Source organism: Silurus meridionalis, chromosome 12 (genome assembly GCF_014805685.1).
Source record: "Silurus meridionalis isolate SWU-2019-XX chromosome 12, ASM1480568v1, whole genome shotgun sequence".
Taxonomy (NCBI): domain Eukaryota; kingdom Metazoa; phylum Chordata; class Actinopteri; order Siluriformes; family Siluridae; genus Silurus; species Silurus meridionalis.
In genome coordinates this window covers 20,482,569-20,503,194 of record NC_060895.1, presented here as the reverse complement: position 1 = coordinate 20,503,194, position 20,626 = coordinate 20,482,569, and the positions used below count along the sequence as shown (strand labels likewise).

Below are 20,626 nucleotides of genomic sequence, written 5' to 3'. Positions count from 1 at the left end.
GAGCTCTGACCCCGGAGGAGAAAATGAGGCAGAGCTAATGCTCTCATCGCAGGGGGAAGAAACGGCCGAACGGTGTGCTTCCGAGCCTGTGAGCAAGTGCTGGACCAAGCAGGTGAGGTTTGAGAAAGGGACAAGCCCATCTCAAAAACCTTTGCAAGGTCTATTTGCGAGCCCCAGGAACTGCCGCGCCACTCCAGACATCAGTCATCTTGGTTTGAAGTTTTACTGGTAGGAAAGCTCGTTGTTTAGTAGAGATTTAGCCATTGCAGGCTAGTTTGTTGTTTGAATGAAGAAGTAAATTACCTCATTTGTTAAACACTAATAATAGTGAATTTTATTTGTCTACATTCCATACCAGTGTAGCAAACTAGTTTTGTACTATTTGATCTGTCCCAGGTGTGACCAAAAGCAAAATCCTTGGTGGACAAGGTGAACGTTTTTTTTTCCATGCTAACTGCTTAATGCTAGTTATCCCGAGTGGTGGTGGTGGATGAAGTATTCAAAACCATGTAGTTGAGTAAATGTAGAGAGACAGTAGGTAAAATATTACTCCAGTAAAAGTGTCCCTTTATACTTTTACTTGAGTACATAAAGTACAAAAGTACCGTGGTACCTAGACCTACGAGTGCATTAATGTACGAGTTTTCCGAGGTACGAGCGGTCACTCGGTCGATTTTTTGCTTTGTTTTTTGCTATCCAGACGCCGCTGCTAGATGGCGGAGCGAAGCCAGAATGCGAAGACTGTGAGGAAAATTAAGATAAGCAAAAAAAAAAGGAAAAATTTGAAGATTTAGGCTTACGTAATGTACAGGAGTGATAGTAAAAAACGAGTTTTCCCTTCCCTTGCTGTTGAACTGACGCTGAACTGTATGTTCGTGATAAGTAGATACCATCAAGCGGCAATCAGAACAAGTTCAAAACAAAGAACACGTTCGAACCTGATTGCTGGCTTGTTGCGTACTTGACCTGTTATGTTTTTATCCAATAAAAAATCAAAAGGAACGACTGATTTTGCAAAATAGAGTTGAGTAAAAAGTAAGCTCTTTGACTTTGAAATGTAGTGAAGTTAAAATCTCCCCAAGTGGAAATTCTTCAGTTAAGTACAGATATGCAAAAAAGTTACTTAAGTACAGTAACGAAATACATTTACTTTATTACTGTTCATATTGAGACTATTGTTTTAAAGTAATATTCAATTGCCTCAAGACAGCTACTCTATTTGCAGCCACATCATACTGTGATCATAAACTGAAAAAGAGTAGCAATGGCCCATATTTTCATACTGAAATACCTGATTGGCTCTCAAAATAAACAATGTAAAAAAGCTTGTCACATGTTCGATCCTAACTCTTCTAACTTCTAATGTCATTTTCAGCAGCCACTGGTGCAAAAATGTTGCAGTGACAAATTTTACATTTTAAGCAACATATTATTTAACAGAATATTTTCTTCCTTAATTATTGGAATTAATAAAGTCCATTTATTCTTCTCCAAAGATTTTGTACTACAAAATATGGGTTTTAAAGTGTCTAATTATCATTACAAAAATAGAAGGGGCTGAAGACAATCTGAGGAAATGGACAGACCCAGTGAATGAGAACATCCAAGAAACGCATCAGGTAAAGGAAGAGAACATACAGAAAGAAAAAAAAAGAGTGTAAAGGGTAAGAAAAGAGAAGAAAAGAGAAGAAAAGAAAAGAAAAGAAAAGAAAAGAAAAGAAAAGAAAAGAAAAGAAAAGAAAGTGAAATAAAAGAAAATCAAATGGGGGGAAATGGGCAGGTACGTACAGTATATAGTTAGGACAGGAGGACATGGAAGAAGTAGAGAGAGAGAAAAGAAAAAGAAGAAAGGATAAGAAAGGAAAGTAAGATTCGGGGCTCAAGGAGAACACAGAACCGTTCATCGTGAAAAAGAATAATCTCACTGTGTGTCAGCTGAAAGACCAGGAACCACACACACACACACACACACACACACACACACACACACACACAAGCATTCATTCGCACATACGCGCACGTACACGACCCTCTAAACCCTGAAAGAGCCTGCTATCTACCTGGGGGACACACACACACACACACACACACACACACACACACACTTACATGCACACCCACAGGCACATGCACACACGCACACACCCACATACAGGCACACACACACACACACACACACACACACACACACACACACACACATACCTGAACTTAAAAATACAACGAATTGCATTTGAATGTTTTTTTTTTTTTTTTATGCGCCAACAAAGCAGGTTCTATTCAACATGAATACATCTAATAATAAAGAAAAATTATTAAATCCATTATCCAGTCATTTCTTATAGATCAGAATTATGAATGTATACATTTTTTTCTTTTTCTTTTTATTTATTTGAATTTATTCATCAAAACGTATACTTAGAAGAACTCGGTAGCTCAGTGGTTCTGGGTTACTGATGAGAAGGCTGGGGGTTTAAGCCCCACTATTGACAAGCTGCCACTCTTGGGCAATTAAACAAGGCCCTTAACCCTCAGTGCTCCAGGGGGTGCTTTATCATGTCTGACCCAAGCTTCCTAACATTTCACTGTGCTATAATGTACATGTGACAAGTATTGAATAACTTTCTTTGCCTTTTCTGTTTTCTTTAAACATTGATTAAACAAAGTGAAAGACAGAAACTAAACAAGTATGCAGAACTATACCTTAATCCCATGCTTGGCATTTTGTTAATTATTTATAAATAATCTCCACATCTCCACTGTCGAGGGTCAGAGCGATCCATTAGCCTTTCAATAAAATACAGTATAAAGCCTGCTTTGGCTGAGCAGCTCAGGTTAAAAGGTTCCCGTCTGCAGGAGCTGACATTTGGGTCTTTCTCGGATATCACACTTGGGTGTATTTGTTTGTCTGTGTATGTAGAATCTCATCTTTAAATCTATATAATGATAAGTCTAGGGATCAGTTCAGCTTAGTACACTTACTTGGTCAAACTGTGGATCCTCACCCCTCTGCAATGATTTAGTTAAAGGCTTTTCCTGGAAAAAAAAAAAACATAAAAGACATTTATTACACATGAAGAACAGTCATAAACGTGTGTATTCTATTGCACACATTATTATGCATGTTTTTGTGTTCGGCCTGCTCATGTAACTCTTAAAACAATCCATCTTAAACATTATTATCAAAAAAAACAAAACATTTTCAAACATTCAAGCTATGAAAATGTGTAATTTATACTTTAATATAGACTCAATATTATTATTTCATTCTAACATATTTATATTTAATAAATATTCATATATTCAATAAGTTTCCCTGGTCGACAATGGCTGCTCTTAACTTGCAATAACACAAACTTTGACTAGCATTCTTGCCAACATTATTGGAATATTCTGATCATTTATTATGTTTTTTCTTTTTATTCATCATTTACTTTCAATCTATAATATGGATAACAGGGTTGTACTTTCAAAGTGAAACTGTTAGGTCATCACAATGTCAATAAGAAAAAAAAAAAGTTTTTGCCTTCCTTCAAAATGTTTATGTTGTAAGTTCATGTTGAATATGTGACTTTATATTTGGAATACTCCAAATATTTTACAGGAGTGGACATGTTCATGCAGCAGAGTTGAGCAAATGTTATGGATAAGGAAAAGCTTAAAGCATGAGATTTGCAATGTACAGTATTAACACATTTATGCAAAATGTGACATTTTTTCTGTATATACATTATGCAGATATATTAAAAAAAAGCTTTTTTAAAGTGATAGCATAGTTTCATTAATATTTTAAGATACTTATCTGAAGCAACTTTGCCTTATATGGCCATATATGACTCCTCAAAGATTGTAGCTACAAGATTTACATAAAATGCAAGAAAATGTATTGAAGGCACACTGTCTGGGTTTTGATATTACCATTCAGACAAACCATGCTTTTTACATGAGTTATTCAATGACATAAATAACACATCCCAAGGTATGCTGTTGGCCTTCCAACAGGCGAATCGAACATTTCATCGGCTTTAACAGTAAACAGTGCGGAGGAGAGCAAAGGAGAAAAAAACTGTGCTAAATACAGTAAGTCCATAGGGCCAGACAGACGGGGCACTGAGGGCAATTCAGTTTATGCTGATTCAGCTCAATAGCCAAGCCTTTTAGTTTTGGGGTGGATAAATATTTTAGCTGTTCTGGAGCAAAAATTGATTAAGCATATGTTTATTGAAAGTGCAATGCTCTTTTTCAAAACCGAATGCCTTTTTAAATAAGCTTAATGCAGTCATTGATCAGTTTTTATGCCACTCATAACAAAATAACAACATCCGGTTACTAGATTACTCATGAGACATGCTTGTATTCAGTTTATTTAAAATGCAAACAACCGTCTCGGTATTAGTAAAAACGACTGGGAGGAAGCAGCTTGTCTCATCTTGAAATAAATCAACAGTTTTTATAAGACGCAGTAACCTGTACAGACATTCACTGCATTTTCAGTCTCCACACACAACTTACACAACCTCTATTTACTCAGCATGTTGCAGGTCTTGTAATGGTATGAATAAATAAAATATATACTACATCATACTATCTTCTTAAAAATGCCTCTGCACCTCAAGGATATAAAAACTCAAAAATGTGCTAGCATGAAAACTAGCACCTCTGTGTTAGCATACAATTAGAAAAAATCTATAGGACATGGCTACTATGGCACTTACATGCCAAACAGTTCTAAATCCTTAAGACAAAACTTACAGACATTAAATACTAACCAGATATACCATCATACAGATGTTTACTAGCCTATGAGATCAATGCTAACAGCCAAGATTGATGAGAATTTTGCCTTAAATGATTTGCACTGGACTTTTTTCTTGACCGATGAACATCAGATGGTACCAAACTGTAAGATACTGTATATGGGGGAGGTGGAATCTCAGTGGTTAAGGCATTGGACTCTGGTTTGGAAGGTCACATGTTCAAATCCCAACACCATCATAAAAGATGAACTACCTATTTTTAACTGCCATATTAATTGCCAAAGGTTCTCAGAAATATTGACACGGTTATTATGTTCCATGAAATCATACTCAATCACAAAAAAACTACATAATAAGAACACAAAAACCTTGGTGAGCATGCTCTACACACTTTATCTCTCAATGTTTTCCTGAGCACAGGGTAGCAGGTGCTAGTGCCTGTGGTTGACGTATCTGGAACCATTCTCTAATATCCGTTCACCTTAACTTGACCCTGTCATACATCTGTTTTTATTCCTTGGCCTTATTCCTGGCTTGTCTTTACGCCATACCTCTTTAACGCCAGTGACCACGTAAGTAAAGACATGTGATCTGATCTACTGGAATGATGGAATGAGATAAATGTTGTTTTGGGTTTCCTACTGTTGCCCCATTCCAGACACACTTTTTCTTTTTTTTTAATCTTCATCCCAAAGGTATTCTTAATAAAAATAAATGTTTTTCGGAAATATCACCACCTTAAAAGCTAATATAAGCAAATATTTACTAGAGGAAAATGTCCTACAAACTCCTGGTATCTTATGGATTAGGATTTGACTTCTTGGACTTCAATCTTAATGTACATATTTCTTTAAAAAGCAGCACAACACACGTTACTCAGAAATTAGGAATGTGCTCATAAAACAGGCTCATTTAAAGCCACAGAAAATGGAATTGCATAAGGGTATAGAATGTTTTGATATACTGTAACATTAGAATTTTCCTTCACTTCCTGCACAGAGCTCTGACCTCAACCCCACTGAACATCTCTAGGATAAACTGGAACCCTGGCTATCCACCAAGCCTCCTCACCCAACATTAATGCCTGACCTCACTAACACTCCTGTGACTGAATGTACAAATCTCCACAATGACGTATTAAAAGATCTAGTAAAATGCCTTACCAGATGAATGAAGGCTAATGTACAACAAATGCTGTGCATGGTTTTGGAATTGGAGGTTTAACAAGCACATATGGGTGTATTGATCAACATATCTTTGGCCATTTGATAGTCATGTTGAACAAAATGTGCATCACCTATAACTGTCAGCACTTATTCTTGTATCAGATGGTCCCTGAGTTACGATGATTCGACTCATGATCTTTGATCTTAAGATGATGATAGCAATGTGACAAGTTTGTACAAATATTTTAAGTTTCGCATGGCAGGCAAACGTATGCTCAAGTTTTTTATGTGTTCTAAAGGGACAATACAATAGACATTAAACTTAAATATATTTTAGAGTAGAAATTTTCTCCACTCTTCTGTGAAGATGTTCCAATAGATTTTGGAGTGTGCTTGTGAACATTTATGTTCATCAATCACAAGGCTGTTAGTAAAGTCAGGTACTGATGTGGGTGAGGAGGCACTAACTGCTAGTGTTAATGTTTATCGCAAAGGTGTTCAGTAGGGATGAAATCAGAGCTTTATAGCAGGCCACTCAAGATCTTCCTCTCCAAACCATGCAAACCAGATCTTCATGGAGCTCGCTTTGTGCACAGGGGCATTGCCATGCTGGAATAAGTTTGGGTTGCCAAGTTCAAGTGAATGCTAAATGCTACAATTGAGTGCCTCCAGCTGTGTGGTAACAGTTTGGAGAAGAACCACATATGGCAGGAAAGGTCAGGTGTCCCGATACTTTTGTCCATATAGTGTGTGTGTGTGTGTGTGTGTGTGTATAATATATAAACATTCTGAATTTGCTTGTGGAGATTTGTGTTCATTCAGCCACAAGGGTATTAGTAAAGTCAGAAGGTAATGTAAGTGAGGTGAGGAGACCTGGGGTTCACTCACTGTTACAATTCATACCAAAGGTGTTCATTAAGGTGGAGGTCAGAGTTCTATAGCGGTTACTGAAGATTTTCTACTCCAAAACTTGTAAACTATATCGCCATGAAGCACACTGGGGCAATGTCATGCTTGAACAGGTTCGGGTCTCCTAGTTAAATTGAAGGGAGAACTTAATGCTACTGCATTCAAATACGTCCAATACACTTGTGTTTCTTCAACTTTGACATAATATAACATAATAGGTTTCCCTTTCCCAAAACAGAAACCTTCAAACAAAACCCCTTTAAAATGTATTTGATAAACCATCTACTCTTTTGGAATCCATTTTCTAAGTATATACTTAGAGAACAATTAGGACTCCCAATAGATATCCATTAAAAATCCCTTCAACAATGCTTCCATATTAAAAAGGGCTCCTAGTAGTTTTTTAAAAGTCTTAATTATTTATACAGGGATTCAATTTTGCACCTCAAAGATCTTCTTTCACTCCAATTCATGATGATTATTTTAAACTTACAAACAATGCACTCTATATTTGTAGCTGTATCTACTCTCTGAGAAACCTGCACATTCAGTACAGAGATCAATTAAAAAATCTGTTGCTTAAATTCATGCAAAACCTTTACTCATCACTAAAGACTGCTGGGATCCCCTCTGATAGTCAGTATGAGTATTAATTTTTTATAACTGAGGAACGGTGTACTCGAAAGCATTTCAAAAAGGCTTTTAGAAAAAGAGGGTCAATTTGAGCTAAATAGTGCACTAGATTAAGTTTCATGAACCAATATCCTGTCTTCATTTCACAGGAAACAAAATCGATGTAAGGGCGAGTATAGATTCCTTTCCCTCTTTTTTAGTAGGGAAAATTAAATTTCATTCCATTTTTTAAACACAACTGTAAGCTAATGCCTGAAAATTTCACCCCACTCCAGCGTGTCCTCGAGACGTGGGTCAGATCAAATTTCTGACCCCAAGTTATGCAATTATATGTCGGTTTACCATACTTCCTGTCCTGCTGTTCAGTGCCAGATAACAGTTTAGATAGGGGCTGATATACAGTGAGATCATGTAACAAATAAACTAGAGGTTCATTATAGGAAAATGACACAAAGGTGTCATTTGTTAAGATATTTTACCTTAATTTCCAATAAAAATACATCCTGAGGTGTTTTATTCTTTTATACAACACAATTTTTCAAAGCTGAACACATTTGATATATTTATCATTACATTTAATTGGTGTGCAACGTCGACTGAACAAATCAGTATCTGCCATTTCACCATCTGACTTTTATTATAACACAATGTTAAAAATAAATAGTCGTTCCCTCATCAGCTTCTCTTTTCTCTCTGTTTAGACGAACAAGACAAAAACAGCATGCTCAAGACTTTCGAATGTCTTAAAACGTACAGCTTCATCACTGACGATACAATGCTCTGACACTAGAGACTCATAATAATGACTCATAAATAAATGAATAAATACACACATTTTCAATCGATATCCACTATATGGACAAAGGTTTGTGGACACCTGACCATAAGATTCGTATGTGCTTTTTGAACAGCCCGTTCCACATTTAGTCCCCATTCGCTGTTATAATAACCTCCATTCTTATGGGAAGATGTTCCACTAGATTTAGGTCCGTGAGATTCATTCAGACACATTGGTGTTAGTAAAGTCAGGTACTGATGTAGGTGAGGTGAGGAGACCTTCAGTGCAGTCGGTGTTTGATAGCTCTATAGTAGGCCACTTAAGATCTTCCACTCCAACCCATGTGAAGCCTATCATCATGGAGCTGGCTTTGTGTAAACGGGTTGTGTTATACTGGAACAGGTTTAGGGTTTCTAGCTTCTAGGGATATTTTAATGCTAGTAAAAGGTGGAAGGTCTTAGCAGTTTGCTGAATCACTAAATTGTCTTGTAGCATTGAAAGAAAATAAAAAAGTCTCCTGGGAGTTATCACTGACATTACCACTGATTTGACTACTAGATTGCTTGCAAAAGTGACCAAGCCATGTTTTTGAATATTAAATGAGAAGGCTAATAGGGCAGTGTGTGCATGGACTTGGAAACTCAGGGAACTAGAAACTTGAGAGCAAATATACCAAACTACCAAAACAAACAAACTGCTGAAAGAAAAAAAAGCACCGAACATACGGATATTTTTGGCATGTTCATCAGTCAGTTTTTTATTTTAAAATTTTTACAAAACATACTTTTGTCAATCTAAACAAGCAGAAACACCAAAGACTCAAACTCACTTGATTGCCATTATCTAGTTCATAAAAAAGAAGTAATACATGAACAGGAAGTTATTGTGTAACCAGGAGCGGCAATTAGAGTTTAGGGGATAGGTCCTACTGCTGGAATGGAACCGTCATGAAACCTGCTGATGCAGTTTGACAGTGTACAATTATTGTGATTTTGCATGATGGAAATATATTTTTAAAAAAGAGTTCCTCTGTTTGCAAGCTGGGATCGTTGCACGCCTAAGGTGGAAATGTCATTTTTGTGAAAATTTAGTGAGAAAGAAAAAAAAAGGTTTAACAACCGTGTGTGCATTTGGACTATACAAAGACAGATAGAAGTCTGGTAGTGTCAATTAGAAATCAAATTCTATGCTCAAACCTCTGGAGTTTGCTACAAATCCTTGGTGAACTGCTGTACAAGAGCCTGAGTCACACCAGTTGTAGGCAAAGCTTTCAATTTCTTTAATCACATTTCATCTAATCAGACATGGATGGAAAAATGCACCTCATGACCATCTGTAAGCAAATTCAGATGGTCACCAGGACAATCTCCTACTAGCTATAATTCCACACTCTACAGCAAGGTTTACTCACCAGCGGCTCAGCCATAACAAGCCGGATCTTGCGTTCAGAAAGCGTGGCGAAGTTGGCAAAAAGGCTCTTGAGAACATACTCGCCAGGGCGGCTCTCTGGGTCCACATTGATAGACATCATGGTCCTGGGGCTCCTCTCGCTATGAGAGTGGTACACAGGAGAAACGGGGGGCTTGCTGTATCCAGGAGAGGCTGCAGAAGATAACACACAAATACACTTGTTAACAAACATCTGGCTGGAAATCCAAATCAAGTTCAGACCGAGTACTGTACATACTGTAAAAGCTACACAGTGGGGGGAAACAAGAAAATACCATAAACACAAACTTGTCCTCAAGCCAGTGGGTCAGACGTGAAGTCATTTCCCATGTTCTCTGTCTCTATAGCAAACATATCTGAGTGCATGGGCCGCTCTTATCTCAGTGCAGACAAACGGAAGTAAAACGCCCAGACTCACAGCTGCTGTTCACATTCCTCCAGTAAAATGTGACATCATTACCGTGTAAGGCAAAAAAAAAAAAAAGAGAAAAAAAAGCCCAAGATTAAGACAAAGAGAGAATTCACTAGTAATTGCAACCACATTTTCTTGAAATTAAAATGTTCATTCTTGTTGCAATGATGAACACCAAGGCTAGTTAAACGTACACGTATACATGTCTGTGAAAAATTGCACTAATTAAGTCTGGCATTTTTAATACATTTAGATCAAGTTAATCCAGTATATAATGCTTAATCCCAAGCCACACCTAAGTAAAGAAAAAAAAATTACATGAATAAACAAAATCTTTAAAGAATGACATCTCATGCATTCTATCCATCTGCAATTACACTCAATGTAGTAGTACAAATAAAAACAAGCTACTTCCTCTTATCACTTATGTTTGCAGCTTTAAACAGTCATTCCTTCATCGGCCTTCCTTTTTTCTTTTTTAGAGACAAAAGAACACTTAGTCATGTCACTAATCAACCACAAAACGCTCTGTCCTGAAGACGTGTCAGGAAACATGAGGGTACAGAGATGTTTCAAACAGCACTGACCAAAAAACTTCTCCAAAAAAACTCGAAATGAACTTTCCCTCAAAGATCAATTTGTGGAAGAAAGATATAAAAAACTAACACATTTCAACTAATCTATTAATCACAGTGGTATAAATGCAGTTCTTTTAAAATACTACAGTTAATTCAAAGAAAACTATAGTGAGGTTTTCTAGTCATTAAACTATGAAAAATTCTGTATATTTTTCTAGTGTATTTTTTATTATCATGACATATGACATGGACAAAAAATGCAATTCACTTCAGTGGACCCTGAAAATCTAATTTTTCCCCCTACTTACACACACAGGTGCTACTGTACAGCAGAAGTGTTACAGGAGGGAAATATGCCAAAACACTCACCCAGTTAGAGCACACGGAGAGCGCTGAGCCGGACACCAAACTTACACACCTTTAAAGCAGACTCCCTTTCTCTGTGTCCCAGGTTGTCTCTCAGAATCTCACCCACAAATCATATATACAGTAATATAAAGTATACTGTAAATATACATAAGAACTACCACAGTAAAGAGTACATCTCGCTCTTTCTCTTTCTGACTTTCTCTGCACATACCCAGGCCTTGATGAAGCTGACCATGCTGGCTTTGCTCCAACACATGGCTGTACCATCCATAGTGGGACACCGCTGCACTGTATCCATTCTTGCAAGTTTTCACGCACATCACACGTCGTTATCAGCCGTTCCTACTGCGTCTCCAGTTTGCTGCGTTCCCACTCACAGCCTTCATCTCTCTTGCTGTGCCCACTGAAGATCTCCAGGCAATCCAGTAGTGTGTGTTTTTGGAGCGCACTTGTTGCCGGAGGTCTCTGCACAGTAGTGGGGTTGGTTTGTGGCTTGTGAGACTGAAGGTCAGGTTGGAATTTTAAGCTGGGGGCCCGGGCATGTGTGGAGTACTGACACGCTGCAGTGGCATAGCTGTTCGGCTATATTTATCCCTGAGTACACACTATACTATGAGAGATCAACCCACCCACACCACCAGTGTAAACACCTCCCAATAACACACACACACACACACACACACACACGCGCGCTTTAGCTCTAGACAGGCCACAGTCAACATTTTTAAGTTTTTTTTCTTTTAGAAAACGCTAATAACTACAGCTAAATGTAAAAATCTACCTATTTACAATGCCACATGTATATCAATAGTAAAATACACACATTTTCAGTACTCATAATTGATGTTATTTCCCATCTTTAAGCCATAAAATTCAGCATTAATGTGCCATCGGTATTTTCAACACTAAATGATAAGTATGAAATACAATATTACAGAGCGACTTTGCATATAGGACTGAAGTTTGAGGTTGATTCAGATTCACTGCTCAGTGGAGGCTCTGAAAACGGTGCTGCTTTCACTGTTACAGACAACAAACACCCATTAAAATCTATGTGTCAATTAACATCTGTTAGATGTTTGTTTACTGGCTGTTTTAATGAGACGAAAGATGAACAAGCTTTTGAGTCCCATCCATGGACACACTGCTTCTTTAAAACTAGTAGATCTCCCAAAGTGGCAAAACTAATCAGTAAACCAGGAATGAACATTGCAACATAAACTGATCAGGCATAACTTTATGACTACCTGCCTAATATTGTATTGGTCCCCTTTCCGCTGCCAAGACAGTCCTGATCCATCAAACAATAACATAATGTACTTCTTTAGAAATTTGAGCTACAGAAGCTCGTCTGTTGGATCAGACCACAGGGACCAGCCTTCGCTTCCCACGTGCATCAATGAGCCTTGCCTTCTTTGGACCACTTTTGATAGCTACTGAGCACTGCAGACCAGGAACCAGGAACAAGTGCTGCAGTTTTGGAGATGCTTCTCTGACCCAGTCGTCTAGTCATCACAATTTGGCCCTTGTCAAACTCACAAAAAAATCCTTACAATTGCCCGTTTTTTCAAGCCACTAACACATTAACTTCAGGACAAAATGTTCACTTAATATATCCACCTAATATATCCCAAATATATATGTAGTATAATAGGGCCCCATATATATAGTCCAGAGTACCAAAACTTGACAATATAGTGTATATTTTTAGGACAGAAATGGCTAAAACTGCTACAGGTCAACTGATTTTATAAAAGTCTTTATCTGCTCATATTTATGAGAATAGACTAATTATTTTTTGAAAGTCAGTGTGCAGTGTAACTATTAACCTTGGTAAGATTCCACAGACAACACAGACAAAGACTTACTATTAAATGCTAATTAATGCTAATTAACCTGAACCTAGCCCAACCCTAACCTTAAAAAAAATTAACAAACAAAAAAAACTTTTGGCTCATAAAAGCAAAACGTTCCTCCTAGGTTAAAACCAGATGTTCAAATCCTTGTAGAAGCATTTGATTCCCACCAAAATGTAAAAACATATATAAACACACATCCATACGTTTTATATGCATCCACAAAACTTTAATTCAGCTTTAACATGTAAAACAGCTTCCTACAAACCAAGTCCTCTACTGTAAATAGTGTAGGATGTTATTTTACAGCTAACTCTATTAACTGTCCTTTGGGGAAACTCTGGGTAATTATGAGTAAATGGGAACTCAAATTCCCCCTCCATTTTCAGATGCTTATCGGCTCAACACATTTACAGTAAAGCAACCTCACAGCCCACACTGTTGAGAGTTCAGACTCAAGACTACAGAGGTTCCTTTTTAGGCTGCATCGAAAACGTTTTGGGAACGCCTTACGTTGTTCACGCTCTGAATTACGTTTAAAATCTGGCCAATAGGCAGTCGTAGCCTCATTGGCAGGCGACGTCGCGCAAACCAGAAAGCTACAAAATGGGAGCGCAATGGGAGCGACATCAGCTTCTGAAAAAGGAGAAGGTAAGCGCTGCAGGGATGCAGGAAGTATGGCTCGTTGACGCAGCTCTCGTTCCCTCAGGGAACTAGGGTTACAGATGCAACCTAGTGACGTTCCCTTTCAGGAACTCGAGCTGCGTCAATAACGCTTTGGGAACGAGTGTCCAGTCACGCCATACTGACCAGTTCCTGCCTAGTGTTGTCTGAGCACAACCTGCATGCAGGACAGAGAAGCCAGGAGTGGCTCGAGGTTGTAGAACCTGACAAAGGTCAGCAGGGTGCCCGTCGCCTGCCAATGATGTCACAACTGCCTCTTAGCCAGATATAATGTGATTCAAATCGTGAACAACTCTGAAAGTGGCGTGAATGAGAATGGTCAAGTCTATTTATGTGGCTTTGAGGTGCGTACCAAGCTATGGAGCAAAACAACGGAGGCCATTATTTTCATTCAAAGACTTGTGAACTACATATGTCTGTAAAAGTCAGACATCTCAATACTTCTGTCCATGTATTGCATATACTATACACTCAAGAAGAAGATATTTGTGGAAAATCTTGAAGGTCTAATAAATGTAAGGAAAAGAAATTATGTAAAAGTACAAGTACTCTATTTCAGAAATAAAGAGCAAAATGACAAGTAAAAAAACAAATGCATTAATATTCGAGTATTTTCCATGAACGGTTATAGGTAAGTTGTTAGTGTAAATGGTCGTAAACAACCAACCAGACAAATCCGACAGATAAAAAGAAACCAAAAATCCAAATTGTGCAATAAAATTGTACATGAAATGTCAAAAAATGTAGTTTGGTAATGCGTAGGACGAAATTCTCAGACAACATGGTTGTATTCTTACTTTTCTTACACTAAAAAATGCTCTTACATCTAAAAATGTTTAAAGGTACCTTTTATTCTAAATCAAATTATGATCCAAATTATATATCTTTTTAATTAAAGTCATGCTTCTGTACATTCAGCTTCTGTGTCAAGGATTCATCTAAAAGGTACCAAAGACCAGGTATACTGGTACATAATTACTGCAACATTACACTAGCACGTTTGTGTGTGGGGTTTTGTGTGTGTGTGTGTGTGTGTGTGTGTGTGTGTGTGTGTGTGTGTGTGTGGGTGTATGTGTGATGTGATATGATGAATGACTGACAACACCTCTATGGAATAAAACCCGAACAATCACCATATGCCAGTGAAAGCCATATGTCCTTCACAGAACAAGACTGACAAACAGCTCATGAATACAAGAGTTTCTTTTTTCACAATGTCCCTGACAATCCAGGAACTTGGTAACAAAATCAGGTGGTGTTAAAGAGCTGTTGTTGAGAGAAACCAAATGACTTGCAGACAGAAGAAATATGACATGTCAATGCCTCAGCATAGAACTAAAGCTTCAATATGGAGGAATTAAGGTGACATAAATATTACTTCTTTCAATGAATGGAAAGGAATTAATATAAAACTCAAAATAATATTACAAGTATGAATAATGGTTGTGTAATATTTGTTATATTATTATATTAATGAAACCAGGAAGTGCTATAAATTTGTCTTATTGTTCATGAAGTTAGTCTGGAAACTCTTACATTTGTGCCATTTGGGAGACGCCCTTATCCAGAGCAACTTACAATCATCTCATTTATACAGTTGGCTGTGCCAGGAACTCCTGAATTTTAGATTTAGACTTTTAGAACCAATGTCTTAACCTCTGAACATCCAGTATTTGAGTCCATTGGAATTTTTTCCTATAGACATAATACCCCTATAAAGGAGGGCAAAAACAATGGAGAGATCTACTGATGAGGATAATGTTCGCAAAACCTTTAGAATGATCTGCTCCAAAATTATGACCTGATCTGAAATCATTTAAACAGATACATCTACAGAACACAACTCATTCATAACCATTCCAAGGTCATCGCAAACTTTTTCTAATGTTACACAAGGAAACGGACAAGGATGAAAACTGGAAAAAATAAATATTAATTCTCCTTCTGTTTATCACAGGTGGAAAAATACAGCCACATCTTAAAGTCTGATCTTTTCGATTTTCCACTGAGTCGAGGAAAAAAACAAATAACACCCGGACATTAACAAATCTGATCGTTTTATAGGTCATTTTCAGATAGCATCAGTAAAAAAAAGAAAGCTCAGCAAGTTTTGCATGAACATGACTCTTGCTTCATTAACCAAACATCTAGAGGGCAGGACCTGTACCAGCCTTCTCTGTAATATCTCTTACATAAAATACACAAAATATATAACAATTATTTAAGTTTACTCATATACAGTTTTCCATGCATCCACTTACGCAATCACAGATTTTTACCGCCTACACTTCTATACACTTTCCCCTTACTCTAAGTCTCTGGGGTGTTTACATACTCATAACTCCTCCTACTCCTGACACCTCCCTCCCCACTCTCACCTCCTACGTGGCCCTTAACGATGCTCTAAAGGGAGGCTAACGAGGCTATCCTTAACCCTGAGGCATACAAATGTGTGGAAACCTGCCAACTTCCTCAGACTAAACAAGCTGCTCCGATGAGTAGTGAAAAAATCTCGTGCCAACTAGATAGAAGTTAGCAAGAAGAACTTCCAGATAACTGCACCTGGATAAATGACAAACGGTGTTTCAAAAAGAAATATGGGATTATGTATGAAACCACAGGTTAGTGTGTTAATTTCCAGACTGAAGATACTTCAGTGAGCACCTTATTTGTGTTAGACGTGCACTAAAATGTGTAATATAATGTAAAAAAACATAGTGGTACCGTAATCCCCCGTTTATGACAGTGGTTACGTTCCAAAAACGCTTGCGATAAACGAAAAACCGCGATAATGGGACGCCACCCCAAAAAAGCTATTTTATGTATACAGTACTATATTAACATTTTACTTCATTTTATAATTAATAATTTGACAATTAATTCATTATTATTAACCAATGTTATTATTTCAACATAAAACCCCATAAAAACAATTCCCAATTGGTCTATCATGCAATATCAATATGCATCCCATGAACTTACTTTGATTTTGCATATACAGGGAGTGCAGAATTATTAGGCAAGTTGTATTTTTGAGGATTAATCTTATTTGAGGATTTAATTTGAACAACAACCATGTTCTCAATGAACACAAAAAACTCATTAATATCAAAGCTGAATATTTTTGGAAGTAGTTTTTAGTTTTAGCTATTTTAGGGGATATCTGTGTGTGCAGGTGACTATTACTGTGCATAATTATTAGGCAACAACAAAAACAAATTCATACCCATTTCAATTATTTATTTTACCAGTGAAACCAATATAACATCTCAACATTCACAAATATACATTTCTGACATTCAAAACCAAACAAAAACAAATCAGTGACCAATATAGCCACCTTTCTTTGCAAGGACACTCAAAAGCCTGCCATCCATGGATTCTGTCAGTGTTTTGATCTGTTCACCATCAACATTGCGTGCAGCAGCAACCACAGCCTCCCAGACACTGTTCAGAGAGGTGTACTGTTTTCCCTCCTTGTAAATCGCACATTTGATGATGGACCACAGGTTCTCAATGGGGTTCAGATCAGGTGAACAAGGAGGCCATATCATTAGATTTTCTTCTTTTATACCCTTTCTTGCCAGCCACGCTGTGGAGTACTTGGGCGTGTGTGATGGAGCATTGTCCTGCATGAAAATCATGTTTTTCTTGAAGGATGCAGACTTCTTCCTGTACCACTGCTTGAAGAAGGTGTCTTCCAGAAACTGGCAGTAGGACTGGGAGTTCAGCTTGACTCCATCCTCAACCCGAAAAGGCCCCACAAGCTCATCTTTGATGATACCAGCCCAAACCAGTACTCCACCTCCACCTTGCTGGCGTCTGAGTCGGACTGGAGCTCTCTGCCCTTTACCAATCCAGCCACGGGCCCATCCATCTGGCCCATCAAGACTCACTCTCATTTCATCAGTCCATAAAACCTTAGAAAAATCAGTCTTGAGATATTTCTTGGCCCAGTCTTGACGTTTCAGCTTGTGTGTCTTGTTCAGTGGTGGTCGACTTTCTGCCTTTCTTACCTTGGCCATGTCTCTGAGTATTGCACACCTTGTGCTTTTGGGCACTCAGTGATGTTGCAGCTCTGAAATATGGCCAAACTGGTGGCAAGTGGCATCTTGGCAGCTGCACGCTTGACTTTTCTCAGTTCACGGGCAGTTATTTTGCGCCTTGGTTTTCCACACGCTTCTTGCGACCCTGTTGACTATTTTGAATGAAACGCTTGATTGTTCGATGATCACGCTTCAGAAGCTTGGCTATTTTAAGACTGCTGCATCCCTCTGCAATATATCTCACTATTTTTGAATTTTCTGAGCCTGTCAAGTCCTTCTTTTGACCCATTCTGCCAAAGGAAAGGAAGTTGCCTAATAATTATGCACACCTGATATAGGGTGTTGATGTCATTAGACCACACCCCTTCTCATTACAGAGATGCACATCACCTAATATGCTTAATTGGTAGTAGGCTTTCCAGCCTATACAGCTTGGAGTAAGACAACATGCATAACGAGGATGATGTGGTCAAAATACTCATTTGCCTAATAATTCTGCACTCCCTGTATTTGACTCTGACTTGCATATATTAACATTTTTTAAATAAATACTATAATAAATATCTATTCAAAATTAAAAAAAATATTATTTGACTGAACAATCTATGAAGTTTCTGATCAACTCATGAACTATAAGGACGGATTTGTACTGTAATTATATACCCAATCTGCTATAATGGCTTAGGAATGCAATTTGCATGAACAATTTTGCATTTAAGTGCCACCAGTGAACAGCACACCTCAACAATGATAGAACTATGATGAATGGACATTAGGTGCCACCCAGATGAAGATGGGTTTCCTCAAGGTTTCTTCCTCATAAAACATGAGGGAGTTTTTCCTTGTCATTGTCGCTACTGGCTCGCTTCTCTTCTTCTTCTTTTGGCTTCTCCCATTAGGGGTCGCCACAGCAGATCATCCGTCTCCATACCCCCCTGTCCTCTACATCTGCCTCTTTCAAACCAACTACCTGCATGTCTTCCCCTTTACCACATCCATAAACCTCCTCCTTGGTCTTCCTCTTTTCCTCCTTCCTGGTGGCTCCATCCTCAGCATTCTCCTACCGATATACCCCAAGTCCCTCCTCTGCACATGTCCAAACCATCTCAATCCCACCTCCCTCACCTTGTCTCTAAAACGTCCTACATGCGCTGTCCCTCTAAAAAACTCATTTCTAATCCTGTCCATCCTCATCACTCCACAACGCTAATTAGGGTTAAACTTGTAAGCGCGAAACTAAAAGGCACTAACATACATTTACTTTTTATAACCAGTCTATCTCTGTAAAGCTGCTTTAGGACAATGTCCATTGTTGCAATATAAATGCAATACAAATAAAAAAACTCCATGTCTGAATGCTAGAAATATGAAGGCCTACCAATACTTGGCAAGTCCAGAAATCACAACAAATGTGTCCAATAAACATTAAGATTAAAGGCTATGAATAAATGCAGGTTATTTGACTAAAAATATGAACAAGAAACAACTTGCACGACTGTATGCAAAAGTCAGATTATGTTTTGCACATCAATGCAAATAGAAAAACATGATGCACTGCAGGATCGATTAGTTGTTTCATATTTATTACCTGAACAAGCTAGATGATTTGGGTTTTTTTTTTCTAGCAGATAACAAGACAGTTCTTCAGCAAAGCATCTGTCACAAATGCAAATAGATTTCAAAAGTGCTTATAAAAAGGAGCAAGCATCTCCATCCCATGCTTAAGAGAGCAAGCTCAGAGGACATAGCAATAAATCAAACCGTCCCTTATCATATCAGCTGCTAAAGGGAACAAGAGATAATATTTCAAAACCTCTCAGATCTGAATCGAAGAACAATGACATGAACAACACATCCCTTTGCACCGAGTGGTGAAGTTACTCACAGCTGTTCCAGGACTTTAGCAGAGACTTGATGCTAATTTCAAAGAACCCCGAGTCCTGCTGGCTGGCCATGCTGTGTCTGGCTGTCCTGTGAAAAGTGGGGACTGTTTTTACGCTCCGCTTTGTGTGTAGATGTACGTAATTGCCGCCCTGCCTGCTGCAGCCAGGCCGTGAGCAGGCAGGTGGTGTGTCTGTACCGCTCTCGCCGCCTGAAAGTGATGCGATAAAACAATGCTGCTGCAGGACTTGCTCTCTGCTCTAGCGCTCCCCTTCTTCCTTTCCCTCCCTCTTTCTCTCTCTCTCTCTCTCTCTCTCTCTCAGAGGCAGGTTGGTTTTAAATGCCCTTGGTGGATCAGACACTGCTTGGAGACCGAGAATACAGGGAGGAGAAATCCTCTTAGCCAGCGTGGCTAATTATAACCTCTGTTCACATCTCAGAGAGGGGCTCTTACTATCAGAACTGCCCACGACATCAAGCATTCTGCCTGTTTAGGTCTAACTCTTTTCATCCAAAGCCCAGAGGGAAAAGAACTAATTAATGGTGCTCAGATTTTCAGCTCAATCGATAAGTTTTCTTCAAAATAATGAGTCTGTTGTAACAGCATCATCAGAAATGATGGCAATTCAAAGCAAACAAAGTGATGACACACCACCAGGTAAAGATGAGACTGACCATTTAAACGGAAAATCTGATGACTTGATTTGGCTGTCGGGGGGATTTATTTTTATCTGCATGATTTAGCACGTATTAGATGGTGGAGTCACTGCAAATCAATAAAAAGTTCTTCTAATCACCTTTATTGTAGGAGGAAACATTTCTATCCTGATGGGGTGGTCTGTTCCCGGGATGCCTATAGTCACCAGATCTCAGGCAAAAAATGAGATTTTTGGGTGACATGAGTCTCCCAACACTTTACTAACACACATTACGTTGTTTTTTTTCCCCTTTGATTTGTAAAACACGCTGTATATTAATTCTATCCTTCTCAGTGGTGAACAGTAAGGAAGTAATGTAAATCGTTAATGAACTTAAGTCGTTTATCCGTGTATCTGTAATTTACTAAAGTATTTCCATTTGGGGGAGACTTTCACTTCACTAAATTTCA

The 20,626-nt window shown here is 38.2% G+C and overlaps 1 protein-coding gene across 1 annotated transcript in view; it reads right to left on the bottom strand.

Annotated features, from left to right (window-relative positions):
* The window catches only part of frya (furry homolog a (Drosophila)), an 82,044-nt gene extending 62,369 nt beyond the window's left edge, over nt 1–19,675 (bottom strand). Inside the window, 3 exon segments of the mRNA XM_046863172.1 lie at nt 2,983–3,036; nt 9,655–9,845; nt 19,523–19,675. Coding sequence (XP_046719128.1) covers nt 2,983–3,036; nt 9,655–9,845; nt 19,523–19,592 — 315 coding nt within the window. The 5' untranslated portion in view covers nt 19,593–19,675.
* Nucleotides 19,676–20,626: the final 951 nt, after the last annotated feature.